General features: G+C 30.8%; 2 protein-coding genes and 1 long non-coding RNA gene across 5 annotated transcripts; 1 reads left to right on the top strand and 2 right to left on the bottom strand.

Moving 5' to 3' along the window:
* Window positions 1–424: 424 nt before the first annotated feature.
* Window positions 425–10,064, bottom strand: Als2 (Amyotrophic lateral sclerosis 2). Of its 3 annotated transcripts, none has more exons than XM_076524761.1 (14): window positions 9,362–10,064; window positions 7,928–9,256; window positions 7,285–7,845; window positions 6,832–7,201; window positions 6,567–6,768; window positions 3,458–3,638; window positions 3,201–3,367; window positions 2,495–2,604; window positions 2,195–2,406; window positions 1,577–2,128; window positions 1,185–1,361; window positions 940–1,063; window positions 694–876; window positions 425–630 (listed from the first exon to the last, which is right to left on the bottom strand). In XM_076524761.1, exons 1-14 carry the CDS (start codon window positions 9,697–9,699, stop codon window positions 583–585), a joined length of 4,554 nt encoding a protein of 1,517 aa, XP_076380876.1. In that variant the 5' UTR covers window positions 9,700–10,064; the 3' UTR covers window positions 425–582. The 3 variants fall into 3 exon arrangements, with proteins under 3 accessions (XP_076380876.1, XP_076380875.1, XP_076380877.1); XM_076524760.1 differs by having other exon boundaries at window positions 940–1,108; window positions 9,362–9,712; XM_076524762.1 differs by lacking the exons at window positions 425–630; window positions 940–1,063 and having other exon boundaries at window positions 763–903.
* LOC143260127 (uncharacterized) lies at window positions 9,865–10,489 on the bottom strand. Its single transcript, XR_013034236.1, has 2 exons — window positions 10,366–10,489; window positions 9,865–10,140 (listed from the first exon to the last, which is right to left on the bottom strand). It is a non-coding gene; the product is annotated as an uncharacterized LOC143260127 (long non-coding RNA).
* A 201-nt stretch (window positions 10,490–10,690) lies between these two features.
* shv (DnaJ heat shock protein family member shriveled) lies at window positions 10,691–13,019 on the top strand. The gene is made up of 5 exons (XM_033469993.2): window positions 10,691–10,804; window positions 10,913–11,095; window positions 11,412–11,796; window positions 11,859–12,414; window positions 12,488–13,019. The coding sequence occupies exons 2-5, from the start codon at window positions 11,001–11,003 to the stop codon at window positions 12,550–12,552; spliced, it is 1,101 nt and encodes a 366-aa protein (XP_033325884.1). The 5' UTR covers window positions 10,691–10,804; window positions 10,913–11,000; the 3' UTR covers window positions 12,553–13,019.
* The last annotated feature ends 3,165 nt before the right edge of the window (window positions 13,020–16,184 follow it).

Below are 16,184 nucleotides of genomic sequence, written 5' to 3'. Positions count from 1 at the left end.
TGATTATAAACGTTAAAATATTGTTTTGTTATATGTGCTTGCAAATTACACTAAAATAATTGGAATACTAATGTAACTTGTACAAATTTATATATTACATAAATGTTTCATAAAACTTAACAGAATTTACAACATTAAAAATTATGAATTAAAGTATTAAATAAATATTACTCTTAAATACAAGTTCTTAGTTTGTATGAAATACATATTGGAATGAATAAATAAGCATTACAACTTTTTATATAAAAATAATCGAGTCAAACTGATAGATCAATGATTTTAATTTACATACACTGTGGAATAGTCTAAAAGAATGTAATAAATATATCATTTATCAGTTACAAAAATGAATAATCATTTTTAATAGATATGATGTAATTTTCTGAAATTACATTATTGTTACCTAAATAATTAATGTCTGAGGTACTTTGTTATGGCTTGTGGAATTTTATTGTTTTGCATTTATTGTTTAACAATTTATCATTTTGAATTTACTGTTTAATAATTTATCATTTTAGGGATCGTTAGAATCTTTTTTTTACATTTTTATCTGTTTACAATAATATAGTATTGTTTACATTTCTAGTCGCCTTCATTCATTTTCTCTTGTAATATTTGATAATAACTTGCCTAAAAAAAACAATTATTAAAATCATTTCACTTTTAAATTATTTCTTGACAAAACTGTCTCACCTTAAGTGTCGTAAACATAATTCCATGTTCTCCATTCCATAAAGAAGGCTTCATAAAGTCTTCTATAAACTGTATTTCACTGCCTAGTTTTAATATACTAGCCCGTATAACAACATAGCAAAAAACAGGAAATAGCTCATCCATTGTCCACAGATATGTGGAACCCAATTCTCTTTGTGCTATCTAAGGGAAACTGGGTATAGTACTTTCCTAAATAATATAATGCATAATTACAAATTGACTTACTTGTGTCATTTGTTCGAATGTATTTTTAACAACTAACAACTTTTCTATTGGAGAAAATGTAGTTTTCAATTGTTGCAAAGTCTCTACTGCTTCATTGAAATATGATTTTATTTGAAATTGTAACCTGTTTTCAGTCAGATCTATTAAATGTTTATCCTTCCAAAATTTTCTATAATTTTATTAATTAATTTAAATACAAAGATAATAGAATCTATTTTTCAATATGAGCACTACAAAGTACTTACTGATCAATATCCAGAAAAGTCATTAATGTCATATCTGGTTGTCTATTCCATTTTGTTAGTCTCTTTTTATAGGCTTTATCCTCTTCCGCGTTATGTAGATCGTATAATATAAATAGTACTGACTGCACGCGGGGTAATATTATTGGATGTATTATAGAAATCATATCTATAGTCTGTCTAATAAAGTAATGTAAAAAAATAATATTTTTATATGAATATTTCTAATATACAGACTTTATAAATAAATAATTACCAAACAGTAGGTATTTAATTACACTATTATACTTAACTAATTATATTTATAATTTAATTATTCCGAAAAAATATAAATTGAATTTCATTTTTTATACTAAATTATTAAAGCTTTGCTAGTAATTATGAAACCAGCATACCCTTCTCCGTTTTCTGCTTCCAATAAAAGTTCTGTCCCTTCAGGTGGTAATGTTGGAAATAGTAAAGTAACTATTTCATATATTCTTGACGTAATGCTATGAAGTTCAGATATAGCATGCTCGAGCAAAAGAGGATGAACTCTAACACCACCATATGTAGTTGTATATACAGTAGAAATGTCTGTTAAAAGAATACCTAATGGATGATGTTGACATTCAAAAGCTTTTATTAGGTATGTATGAATATTTTTATAATTTTCGTGAGTTAACTTTTTTTCTCGGAAACTAGGAATTTTATTTAATTCATCAGTACTTTTGTCATTCATATCGTTAGTAATTGGTGCATGTAACGAGACATTTTTTTTACGTAATATCTTTTGGCGAGATTTAGTCATTATGCTGGCAACATTTTGCCATGCATGCTGCGCCTTTATGTTTTTGTCTGCATTTGTAGTTTCAGAATCTGCTTCAGCTATACCAAGTTGTTGATAACATTGTTTAAATATGGCTTTCCATTTTTGATCTGGAGGTACACATAATTTCCCAAATGAGCTATAACATAATGATAAAAATTATTTCTTATAGATCGAAATACATAATGTCCTATAAATCACGTACATTGGTTTTGAATTAGTTTGTACACGTTCTTCATTTTCTGATAAATGTAATGTTGCAATAACTTTTATACCCTCATTCCATACTCCATTTATATGACCTTCCAATCGCTCACCATTTCGGAAGGTCAATGTTCCTTTTCCACAAAATACACCAGCTGATTTAAATTCACCTTCATAATGTGTACCATCTTCAAATATCATGACTCCATGACCCTACAATTAAGTAGTATATTTGTTTTAATGTTTTTAGAAATGTGTATTCTTATCTATTCGAAAAATGTTAAATTCTTTAAAATTCTACCGTTAAAACATCCTGCGTAAAAACTCCTTCATAATAAATACCATCCAAAGTTACAATTGCGCCACTACCATGTTTCATATCGTTACTCCAAGATCCCAAATATTTTTCACCTATAATAACATCATGCTATTTAATGAATCAGTAATTAATAAGATGTTTATACACACACACGTTTATTGTAACCTAATTATGGATTCTATGTTCAATACATAATTATAAGAGAAATATATGAAATAAAATTAAGGAAAATTTCTGTGACTTTTCATTGGCATTATTTTATGTTTCATTTTAATAATTAATTAAGTGTAGTATAATTTACTGATGACAAGTATTATGTAATTTACTGTTTTTTTAACAACTGTATTTTTTCTTGTATTGACATATATGTATAAGCACATTTTAATTTATTTAGAATAAAGTTATATCATTTTGGCAGCTACATTACACGAAACATTGTTTCTTAATCATAATTAAGCTGACAGATAAACATTTTCATTATCTTTTTAATAAATAGTATAAACATAGTGCATACTAAAATATAAAAACACAAATTATATTTGTACTTATATTATTTATACTTGTATTAATATAATCATCTGTTCATAATTATATAAGAATTGGTTTTAAAATTTAATGTGTGTTACTTATTCTTTAAAACAGTTTAAAGTTTTGGTATATTTCTGAAGTTCTATTGTACATACTATACCTGCTACAATGTCATCCATAATTCCGTAACCTTGCTTTACACCTGCTTCCCATTCTCCAATGTAAACGGATGCAACACAAGTTGTGAAGTAACCTTCTTTTTTAATACCATGACCATGTGGTAATCCATCCTTGAAATATCCTTCGTAAAAGTCTCCATTACTGTATCTAAAAAATACATTATGTTTTACTTTCAATATTTCATTATATGTAAGTTGATATATTAGGATTATATTATTATTTATTTAGTAAACTAACTTCAAGGTGCCATATCCAGTTTGTTGACCATCTTTCCATTGTCCTTCATACGTACTATGCGATGGAATATCCATTTTACCAGTACCATGAAAAACACCCTTATGAAACTGTCCTGTATATACACGACCATCAGGCCAATTTAATTTTCCAAAACCATGTGGTTTACCATTTAGCCAATGTCCTATAAATGAATATATGTAATATTTCATTTTAATAATAGAGAGCTATACATTTTTATGAAAAGAAATACATAATCTGCAATATATACTTAGCCAGCAAAAATGGACAAGTAATAAGAACACTGGGGGAACTGATTAGCTCCCTCAGAGAGGCAAACTCCGCCTTGATAATAATGGAGGTGACTTCAATGCTAAAAGTGGAACAAACAACCAAGTGGATGAATTCGTTACAGAAGACCAGACCATCCAGAGACAAAATAATCAATAAACCAGGAAGAATACTATTCGAAACCATGGAAGAAGAAGGTATGATTGTACTCAATGGCAGATGCAACTCAGACAAAAAAGGACATTTTACATACATTGGTGGAAACGAAAGTTGTACAATAGATTTGAACTTCATAGGGTCAATTATAGATTTTGGAATAGTCGATGTAGAACTTTTAATCCATTTGCATATGAAAGATCGACACAGCATGAAAGATTGACACAGCATGAAAGATTGACACAGCATGAAAGATCGATACAAGGAAATGATGGAAACACAGGAAGTACTGATAGAAACACCTCTAGAAACTGCAATAAAGAAACAGCAAACACTTTGGGTATGGGCAACACACAGGAACTGTAGAAATAAAAAACCCTCATGTAACAAAACATGGTTTGACAAAAAATACCAGGAAGCCAGAAAGCGAATGAAAAAATTGGCAAGAGTCTTCAGGGGAAACAAAGCTGAGGAGCAGGGAGGAGCAGGGAAAAGGATTGTACTTAGTAGCGAGAAAATAATATGAGTTTATCATCAAACAAGCAAACAACCACAGAGTTATATGAATGTGAAGGATGCAGGGCAACTTTTGGAAAACGGTAAGAAAATTACAATATAGAGCCCAACAGGATTGTAAAATGGAAATCGAAATATTGGAAAAATACTACAAAGTATTATTTAAGGAAGACATGGAGAACATATACTATACCTTAGACACGGGACACCCTTATTTGGATCAGAATATTTCAAATGAAGAATCAAATGCAATGTTAAACAACCCAAACCTAGACAAATCACTGGGCGCAGACGGGATATCTAACGAGTTCTTCAGATACCTACCCTCAATACAAGAATTACGCTGCTAAACCTCATGAACCGAATCTTATCCGAGGGTAAGATCCCATTAAGTTAGAGAAACACATCGACATCAAAGAGATCAGACCCAAACAATTATAGAGAAATCACACTTGCCAATTCGATAGTTAAGATACTGACGACAATGTTAACAAAATGAGTAAACAATTGGTGCTGTAAATGACGTCTTCATACTACAAAGTAAAATTGCTCAGTCCCTAGCATGCCCAAAAGGCAAGAAATTTATTCGCTTTGCGACTTCAGGAAGGCTTTCGATTCCACATGGCACTCACTACTCTGGCAAACATTACACAAAGTGGACATAAGATCGTAATTGATAAGAATACTGATCTGATTTATCTAAAAATAAATAAAAGTGTATTACAGAGAGGCTGCATAAGCCCAACAGTCGACTAGAGATATCATAAACTTCTTTGAAGAAAGGGACATAGGAATGTACTAATGCTGAAAAACAATCCAACTGACATACAAACACTTATTATGCATGAAAACAATACAATAAAAGATAAGATAAAGGAATAAGAAAATTATTTTATAATGAGAAGAGATTGAAGAAGTGAAGGAATATACAATGTATCTGGGAGTGTCCTTTACACATCTAGATGTTTTATGCAGCTCAAAAAAACTTTGTAATAAAAGTAAAAACTGCCCTGGAAACAATATGAAAACCTCTCATATTAACAAGATCTAACAGCTGGGATGCAGCAGAAAATAGCTGCAAAAAGTTCTATAGTAAACTAATAACATTAAACTAATAGCATTAGACGGAGGTAACATCACTAACAAATATTCTAATACAAATATATATAAAATTGTTTGAAGAAAATAAGTAAAATTGAAGAAAATAAATAAGTAACTCAAGTTATAGCAAAATTTACAAAGATATAAAAAATACGATAACACTACAAAGAGCTGAGTACCTAAACTAGAATATTCCTTACTTATACAAAAAATAATTGCATAAACTAGATTAATAGGTAAAATCACATAGAAGTTGAAAACAGTTAAGGAGTGTGTCAGTCGAGGAATGACTCAACTGTAACTTCTACGAACTAGAGGATGGGAGACATATTCTTATAGCTTGCCCTATATATAAGGAAATTCGACCACCTTCACCAAAAAATAACGACTCCAACTGCTAACAATAAACAACGAAAGGCATCTATGGGAACTATCAAACTTTTTGAAAACTAGCATGAAATTGAGAGCCTTCTGCATGGGAAAGTAAACCAAGGAACCAGTAGAGTATGGTGCAATCAACATCCGGAATCAGATAGAAATAAATACTACCAAGTTAGACTACATTAGAAATATCAGAAATTTTAGGCTTTAAGGCTTGGTATCATACCAATTACCAATAAAGTATCAGTGTGTCTTTGATGCCTGGATGAAGTGAGCTGCGAAGCTTGTGAAACGTTAGGAAAATAATTCCACCAAGACACGGCATATATTCAAAAGTTTCAACAGTAAGAACTACATATTAGAAATAATTCAAAATAATTCTAAGTATGTGCAATACTATTATTTACCAAAGATTGTAATAGGACTATGGCCTCAAAGCAATAAATATGTAAAATTTAACCTAATATAACCTATCAATTTTTATACGTATAGATAATTTATCACATCATCCGAAAAAATACCTTGTTGTAAAGAAAAGAAAAAATATCATAGAAAGTTTTTTATCATCTTATAATTTTAAGAGTTAAAAAATATGATGATGACCTATTTATAATCTTTTTCGAATGACTTTATGATTTGAATTAAATTGTTTAAATAACTTACGAACCGACATATTTTGCTTGTTTGTAAAGGCTGTGTTTGGTAAAAGTGAAAGAGCCAGAACGTGCTATTGGCGGCTCATGTCCAACAACTTTTTGTAGATTACATTTTATAGCATTTTGCAAAGCATGTAGCCATTCATTACGCTTGCAGGGTGTTTCAGTATACAAAACAAATGTATCTTCTGGGGCTTTTACTAATATAGCATTCTGAAAACATAAAACTTATCAATGTAAACAGAATTCAATGCCTTGAAATCTAGTTGTACTTACTTGCACTATTTCAGAATCTGGTAAAATCGCTACCCATAATGTTTTAAGTGGATAAATTGTATGAGTTGTTCCAGTAACATGAATAAATATGTCAGTCAACAAAGCAAACCAATGAGTGGAAAAGAATCTAGAATTAGACATTGCTATGGGATGTGTTCTTGATTCTCTTATAAGTCTCCTATTAGGAGATCTTAAAACTTCTCCCAATTTACCAGAACTATCCCAAAACAACTTAGTTGCTATAGCTTCCTTTTGTCGCTTTTCTTGTTCTTCACATATTTGTTCCCATTTTATTAGAGCATCTTGAAATCGTTCTACACCCATTTCTGCGTCACTACATGTCATCAAATTCTGAATCATATTTTTATATCTGTATGTACATAACATTTATTAGTACGTAAAGACAGAAGTAATGAAGTTTAATATATGTAATTTACATTTATAAATATTCACCTATTCAGATTATCCAATGGATACTTTAATGCCATATCAAATTCATTTTCAAAATTTTTTTTTTCTATACTTTTCCATTTACCATTAAACAAATTTGTTATCACTCGTGGTACTTCAATTATTTTTGCAATGTATGTAAAGCCACTTAGACAAATTACATCACATATTGCATTTAAGTAATATTTATACACAGTGATATATTCATCAACATTAGCAACAACTACTACTTCATATGCTTCACCAATGTGATTGAAATAGTTCCATAGACTAATGACATTTAATACACTGAAACTTAGTAGTTCTGTATAGCATCTACATAATGTTTCATAAACATTCAATTCTTGCATAGCACCTCCCTTCTTTTGCAATGGTTTGATTAAATTTTTAAAGATAATCAATATCTTTTCTAAATATACTTGTTCGTCTATCAAATCTTGAGAAATATTTCTTGCTGTTTCGTTTATCACAGAACAGCAACTATATTCTCCTGAACCAAATATTTCAGTTACACTGTAATCATCGCATATTTCAATATCAAGATGAAACATGTCTCCAATTTTACTAAAATCACGATAATAAATTTGTATTAATAAATAGAACTATATTATTCATGTAGCTTACAAGCGAATTACCATCAAATTACCTTGACTTTCCAATAAAGTATAAACCATGATGCATCATGATCAAACTATGATAGCTGCCAGATGCTATATCTTTTGCTCTCTCAGTTGATGATAAATTAGTAGAAAATAATTGAGGTGCACTTTGACAAGCATTTGACTCTAACATCACTTGTTTACAATTATTTCTTCCCCAAGCAAAGGCTCTTCCATCCAATGTTAAAGCCAGAATGTGATATGCACCACATGTAATTTTTCTAAGACCAATATTGCTTAGTTTTGCAACTAGAATAGGTCGCAAGCGATTAATAGTATCACCTGTTCCTAATTGTCCAAATTCAATATCACCCCATGTCCATAGTTCCGTTGACAAAATGTTACTACCAGCTTGCGTTAATGTATTAATCTTTTCATTTAAATCCTGTTGCGATAATTCATGCTCTGAAGTGCCGTTACTCGATGACCATGGAAATTCTTCACATCGTAAACTTAACATTAAACTATTATTGGCAGGTTCCGAACATTCTTCTGCCTGTTCTATTATATGTTCACTAATATCATTCTTTAATTCATTAATGTCTGAACTTCCACTCATATGTTTAGATAATGTAACAACTTTATCACCTACATTTTTTACACCTTCGTACACCAAATTAGCTACATTAGATACATTTTGTTTGATTAATCTTGTTGGTGTTTCAATATTTTCTATAGGTATGTCTTCTTTAATACTTCCATAAGAAGAAACCCAGGATAACTGTTTAGTTAGAAACTGTTTTGCAGCTTCTGTATTTATAAAAATAACATTTTTTTTTTCTTCTTTATCAGAGTTTATAGTACTGTTAGAACTTTGTTCTTCGTTTCCACTTATCTTAGAAATTTGTTCTATTTTAGTAGTATCAGTAGAAGCTGCAAAGTCATATTCTTTACTAGTAACTGATAAAGCACTAGTAGAGATGGTTGAATGATCTTCACTAAAATGTTGCGCATATAGTCCAGCTGGACAAGTATCTGATGATGTCATACTTGTATCACTTAATAAGACAGTATTAAGACACTGAGGACATGAATCAACAAAAACATTTTCTTTTAAATCACCTTCACTATCAGAATCATCTTTCATAGCTTTCAGTGTTTTCCTTGCAGCAACTACATTAAAATTAAAACCACATGAAACAATGGAAATGGTTCTACCCTCGAAAAATTTAACCTTTTTAGGCTCTTTACTATTAATATCTATCTGTGGCTGATTGCCACTAGCCCAAAGTTCACCTTCTTCTGTTATAAATAATGCTGATTGATCATTGACAGCTATTGAAGTTATTGTAAGAAATACAATTTCTTGTTCACATCTGTAATAATATTAATGATTCTGATATATTATACGTATATATAATCATTCTAGTTTGCAAGCTATAGACAAAGAGTAAAAGAGTGAATCAAAATTTGAATCATACCCATGACTACATTTGATTTCTTCTTTTAGAATTATTGTGTCTATTACACTCATATCTTGAGGATTTATTTTTAAAACATATCCGTTGGTATCTACAATAAATAAATGCTCCGAATTGGATGCTATGTCAACCACATTAAATGGAGCAGTTTTGAAAATTAATGTTGGAGCATTGTTATCCACAATTGTTACTTCTCCATGATATAAATTATTTGAGGTAGTTATTACAAAAATATGATCTTTAATAGTAACAAATTTGCAAATAATGCCATTAGGTTTGTCACTAAATGTGTATGATACTTTATCAACACCTCTCCATAGTTGCATATGTTTTTGCATTTTGTGAGGTATTTGATACACTAGTTTTCATAACCTATGAATATCTTATAAAATAACGATTTTAGCGTCAACAACGCTTTTGTCATGTAATTTGTGACTGACTTTGTTCCAATAATGTTTGTAGTATTTCTATTAAATAGAATTTACATACTGACATGATTAAACTAATGACTTCCTTGTTATAGTTTATTGGTTAACTCTGTGAATATTATCCCGCAGCTGTAACTGACACTCGACAATCGATATGTAGGTAGGGCCTATATTTATGAACAGCGTTCAGGAACTTCACATCCATAAAACTTCAGGAGCAGGGATTTCAGGCAGGGATCCATAGAGCTATAAGTGGCTCTAAGGCGATCAGCCCTTTTAGACCCTCATTCAAGAAAGTAGGAGCATCCGTGTCCGATGCATGCGTAGAAGCATAGCATGACATCGGGGAGCCTGAGAAGAAATTAATTTACATAAATTCATGAGAGAAATTATTTAATTTAAATTTACAACAACAAAAAAATCTTGAGCATTAGTCATCTGGAATGAGCTATAGAGTGGTGCAGGGACGCCAATGGAATTCATTGGCATCATCCAATCTTATTTGTGAGGTCTTCTCGCTGCCACTTGGAGCAGACTCCGAGCAGAATCCTTGACATCATTGGGGACACCACTGACCTGAGTGGAAATTCCAAGAACGGCTGATAGCTTGAGACCAGTTTTGACACAAAACATAAGTTATGGAGGTACAGTATAGAAATGGTTTTGCTCTGATTGGCTGATGATTCATACCTAGACTATATAGATATGTAGTATGACCATTTACCTGCAACATAGGGGCATTCCTCGCATCTGCATTTTCCCCTAATTAGAAATTGAAGTGAATTAATAGAGGGGATCGTTGACTTCCTCCAACTGCGATGCACTTACGCGGAAAAATGGTGGGGATGTGTATGCCAGCGTAGGGATTAAAAAAAGCGTGCAGGAGTAAGTCCCATTACATACTATATTTTTAGGTTCATAGTTTGTAGAAAATCTAAGTGTTGAGTTGATAACTGTTCCCTCAGACGTCGCGCGGAGTAAAATATGATTATTCATGTACAAATTTAAATTGCGAGTAAGTACAATTGATTTTAATATTAGTCATAGATACCATACTTATACCATACTTATCAAGCAATTTTCATTCATAAAAATTAGTTATGCGTGCATTTTCGTTACATAGAAATGTACCTGAAACTTTGATCGTCAATCAGAAGCGCGAGTGAATTGAATCGGTGCGCCAATCCGAAGCACCCACGACCTAAGCACTTATGTTTGTTGTAACGTCTGCTAGGATGGCAGCGATAAAATTAATTTTCTCTTTGTTCATAAATTTAACGTTATATGTAATTCTAACCGCAGCAGGGTAAGTAGCATACTCATTTATTTTTCTATAATTTGTTTATTGTATAATTAAACAATTGTTAATTTTATAAAAATTTTATAACCTCTAGTTTCATAAATTATTTGTTTGCAAAACTAGTAGCGGAACAATAAAATAAGTGCAAGTAAAGTTTTTAAGAACAAGTAATTCATAAGTATTTTAATGAAACATATTTTTATTTCTATTGTATTTTGTAAATTTTGTGAAATGTTTGTGTACACAATTTGTTGATGCTTCAATTTTTCCAATTGTAACCATTCTTAATCATAAAGAATACAAAAAAATATGTGTTTTCCAGGAGAGACTTTTATTCCATTTTAGGCATACCATCAACAGCCAGTCAACATGTAATAAAGAAGGCATATAGAAAACTGGCAAAAGAATTGCATCCTGATAAAAACAAAGATGATCCAAATGCTTCACAAAAGTTCCAAGACTTAGGTGCAGCCTATGAAGTTCTCTCTGATAATGAAAAGAGAGAAATGTATGATAGATGTGGAGAAGAATGTTTAAAAAGGGATGGTATGACAAATAATCCTGATCTTTTCACAAGTTTCTTTGGAGATTTTAGTTTTCATTTTGGTGGAGAATCCCAACAACAACATGAAATACCAAAAGGTTCTAATATTGTAATGGATTTAGCGGTTACCTTAGAAGAGTTATATAGTGGAAGTTTTATAGAGGTAAAGTGTAATATGTAACAAACGTAATTGACAAAATCTTAATATTATGTATTCATCTTCAGATAACTAGAAATAAGCCCGTTATGAAACCAGCTAAAGGAACTAGGAAATGTAATTGTAGGCAAGAATTTGTCTCTCGTGATTTAGGAAGTGGAAGGTATCACCTGGTGCAGCAATCAGTATGTTCAGAGTGTCCCAATGTTAAATTTGTCACTGAAGAACGAGTATTGGAAATTGAAGTAGAATCTGGTATGGTGGATGGACAAGACATTGTATTTATAGCAGAAGGGGAACCACATATAGATGGAGAGCCTGGAAACTTGATATTAAAAATACGAACACAACCGCATCCAATTTTTGAGAGAGTTGATAACGATCTTTATACAAATGTTACTATATCCATGCAAGATGCCCTGGTAGGTTTCAAAATGGAGCTGAAACATTTAGATGGTCACAAAGTGAGTATTCAAAGAGATAAGGTTACTAAGCCAGGAGCTCGCTTACGAAAGAAAGGAGAAGGAATGCCACATTATGACAATAATAACCTTTATGGCACTTTGTACATTACGTTTGACATTGCATTCCCTGAAATAGAATTCACAAATACACAAAAAGAGGGTAAGCTTAATTGATTTAACTTGTTTCTCTTTGTGTAATGTTACAATCCTTCATTATTTTATATATGTTTCAGAAATAAAACAATTATTCCAACAAGATACAGTAAATCGAATTTATAATGGAATAAGAGGGATTTAAGAATTTTAAATATAATGTATAGACAAAGTGATATTATAAACTGTGCATATAATTGAAGTGCATGTGTTGACATTGTGTGTTTCTATACCAGGTGGTGTTTTCGCTTCCTTTGAATATTGTGGTACCAACAGGCTTGGTAGCCAATTGTTAGGTTCATTAAGTTGTATACAAATAGCATAACATAGTAATTACTGAGTACACATACTTCCTGTCTCATCATATAAAAGTGGTGACTTTGTTATTGCCAATAATTTATACAAACGTCAACAATATATGCATTACATTATTTAAAATAAGTTATTTTATGTTTAATTTGTATGAGTGATGCATGAATGTATTGTAAGAACAGAAGTTTTGCATTTAAACAGTGGAAGAGAACAGGTTTTAAATATTGAATTCTGTATATGTCAACTTTTTTATCAGCATTATAGGCAATAAAACATAATTCCATTGTCAATGACAAATAATACTGTTTAGTTATTTAACTGGCTTTTAAGGTTTTTATTAAAAAAATGATTACATTAAATTATACATTTTGCTTAGTTTACATGTGTTTGTGTAACACTGCTGTATTTGTTTTGTTTACAAGACATAAGGTACAGTTTTTTCATTCAGTATAACACACTTGTAACTTTTATTCTTTTACAAATAACTTTCCTATTTCACTGTCTTAACTGAATATTTCAAATTATTAGTGTTTGTCAATTTCATAAATGTTGCAAATAAATTTTTTAATTATTTTCAACCATACTCCATTTTAATGGGAAAAAATTTATTTAATCATTTTATATTTATGCATATCATTAAATCATTTAAAAATAAAACACTGACATAAGTAGTTTTGTTTAACAACGTAAGGTTACTTGAAATTCGGAGGAAATGTCTTATATTTTTAAATATCTCCGAGTATCACCAGTATTCATCATATAATGCATCTTAGAATTACACGGTACTAAAATAGAGGAAACCAAGCAAATAGAATTTGAATTCTTTCTAAAATTAACCCAATTTTAACAAATTTCATAATATCTAAATTATAATATGTACGACAGAATGTATTAAAATTTTTCTGAACTATTCCTATTTTAGCATAGGTAAACAAAAATAATTTATAACTCTAGATACAACTTTGACTGATAATTAGACATTGTCCCATAATGTATGTAATGTAAGACACTTTATACAATAAAAGTGACATTAATTTATTGTTGTAACACAAAAAGTTATATTTTTATAAATTTACGTGAAGTAATTGCAGTACAGCCATTTTACTGTCTGAAATTATATTTAGGTCTGTGAAAGCTAAACATAGCAGTTTACTCAAGTAAATAGTGTCTTAATACTATACATAAACAAATACTACAAACGTTATGTTATTATCATAGCAAGAACATTAAATAAATATGTAGATATACTGAATGAGGTAATTCTATGAATTATATAATTTAATTGTTAGCTAACAAATAACTAAAACCATATTTAAAAATGTAAGCAATATTAGGCTTGTGTTGGATCCAGTCCGAATCTGTCATATTTAATCAGTTTTATAGAAAAAAGATCCTTAATTATAGTGTACCTTTTAGACTGGTAATGCAAGAATATATTATACATTATCTAAAACAAGAAAAAATTGTTAATGTAAATGCTAATCTGGTATGCAGGAGGATATTGTGCAATATAAATCTTTTTTTCTTTCATGAAAATACAATGGAAATTTTGAGATCAGCTTTATTTCTTTAATTGTATTGTAAGAATACTATTTGTTCACATAATTCTTACTAAGCTGAATAGTAACTTTTGCAAATTATTTTAGATATATGAAAAATTGATCTAGAAATTTTTGTAAAGAATCCAAGTTAATCCAAATCTTTTTTACAATTTTTATGCATAAGAAACTATTTACATAATATGATGTCTCTGTCTAGAATAAAACAATTTTCATAACTTTTAATGACACTCTTGCATTATCAGCTAAGGATATACACTGTGTATGCATACAACATGTAGGTTTCAAGTTATGTGAAGATCCCTGCATATATTTTGTATTGTATATAAATGATTACAAGTGACTATCACCCATCTAGGTGATATCTCTGTATGTTAAAGTAATACTTAAAAACGAAGAATAGTGGGATTCATGTTTGGAAAATGGATGTTTCCAGTGACTGCAATATTTAACAAGAAGTGATCCCCAGGCTTGACACTAATTTTTTGATGAGATTTTGTATAGTAGTAGAGTTCGAAAAACTGAAACTAAATGGTACCCGTTTTTAAGTGTAGACGGTTTATGCTGTTTGAGATATTTAATGTTAAGGTTGTTAGTAGCGAAACCAGAAAGATAAGCTGGATATTTCTGGCTTTGTTACTAACAATTTTAACGTTAAATATCTCAAAAGTTATAAGCCGTTTGCATCTAAAACCTGGTATCAGTAGATTCAGTTTTAAGAGCTTTCATATAAAAAAGTGAGTGTCATGCCTGGGGACCTCTTCTTGTGAGTCTGTTTGTAACATAAAATTTTCATGCCATTATTCAGTCTCGTAATAAATGATTGCCACGACTTACATTGTTGCATTCATTTAAACCATAAAAGTTAAAGTCAATTATAATTAAAAACAAAACTAGAAATAAAATTAAACAAAATAGAAACATCGATTCTATTATGATAATGTTAATTCTTTTTCGTTACATATCGATAAATCATGGCAGTCGATTATAAAAACGTTATTTCCAAAAAAATGCATTATATATAAAAAGAGGTTATTCGCCAACTTTTAAAAATTTAACTAATCGTTCTGAACTATGTTCTTAAAGCATAAGACTATTAGAAAATTCAATACAAATAAAAAATTCATTTGTTAACTGCTCTAAATGGGAGCACGCCCTTAACACTAGCCAATCTTCTCATCCCATCTAATACTGTCATCTTTCCAAGATTCAACAAATTTCGGATCAATTGTTCATAATTTGTGAAATAGGGATTTGCTTCGACCATATACAGTAAATTCTCCCGAAAAGGCCCGGAGCTCGGAATTGAAAACAATAATCGCCGGACACTCAGGCACGAGTCTTCGAGCCTCGCGGCTTGTTTTTATAAAAACTCGGGGCAGTCGACAAAAAAAGGTAACGGCCAGCATGCCGGTGTACATTAATATGAATACATAGTAATGCTAGAATGAAAACGATGACTTAACTTTTTTATTTTTAATTTTTTGCCACGATTCGAAGGCAATTCGGAGGCCACATGCCACTATTCGAAGGCAATTCAGAGGCCACATGCCACGATTCGAAGGCAATTCAGAGGCCACATGCCACTATTCGAAGGCGATTCAGAGGCCACATGCCACTACTCGAAAACAATTCGAAGGCCATATGCCACTATTCGAAGGCAATTCGGAGGCCACATGCCACGATTCGAAGACAATTCGGAGGTCACATGCCACGATTCGACAGAGATTGGTCACGTACCTTGTAGCTCCGCGGTTTTTCTTACCTGACTTACACCCAAACAGACCATTCTGTGTCCGTCGAACCTTAGCATCGACGTAGCATTAATTATATAGGCGTAGGACTAGCACAGGGAAATTCATAGCAACCCAAATTTTAGCATTTCCGGGAGAAACTACTGTATATG

Source organism: Megalopta genalis, chromosome 10 (assembly GCF_051020955.1).
Source record: "Megalopta genalis isolate 19385.01 chromosome 10, iyMegGena1_principal, whole genome shotgun sequence".
NCBI classification, from domain to species: Eukaryota; Metazoa; Arthropoda; class Insecta; order Hymenoptera; family Halictidae; genus Megalopta; species Megalopta genalis.
Note: the sequence above shows the minus strand (reverse complement) of the source record. Positions and strands in the feature narration are given on the sequence as shown.

Bases quoted from the DNA above. Each gene is read 5' to 3' on its own strand.
- Als2 (XM_076524760.1), bottom strand. From the start codon at position 9,699: ATGCAAAAACATATGCAACTATGGAGAGGTGTTGATAAAGTATCATAC. The intron at 2,407-2,494 runs GTAGAATTTTAA...ACTTAATTGTAG, and splicing joins TTACGCAGGATGTTTTAACG to GGTCATGGAGTCATGATATT. The intron at 2,129-2,194 runs GTACGTGATTTA...ATTATGTTATAG, and splicing joins CAAACTAATTCAAAACCAAT to CTCATTTGGGAAATTATGTG.
- shv (XM_033469993.2), top strand. From the start codon at position 11,001: ATGTTTGTTGTAACGTCTGCTAGGATGGCAGCGATAAAATTAATTTTC. The intron at 11,797-11,858 runs GTAAAGTGTAAT...ATTCATCTTCAG, and splicing joins ATAGTGGAAGTTTTATAGAG to ATAACTAGAAATAAGCCCGT. The intron at 12,415-12,487 runs GTAAGCTTAATT...TATATGTTTCAG, and splicing joins CACAAATACACAAAAAGAGG to AAATAAAACAATTATTCCAA.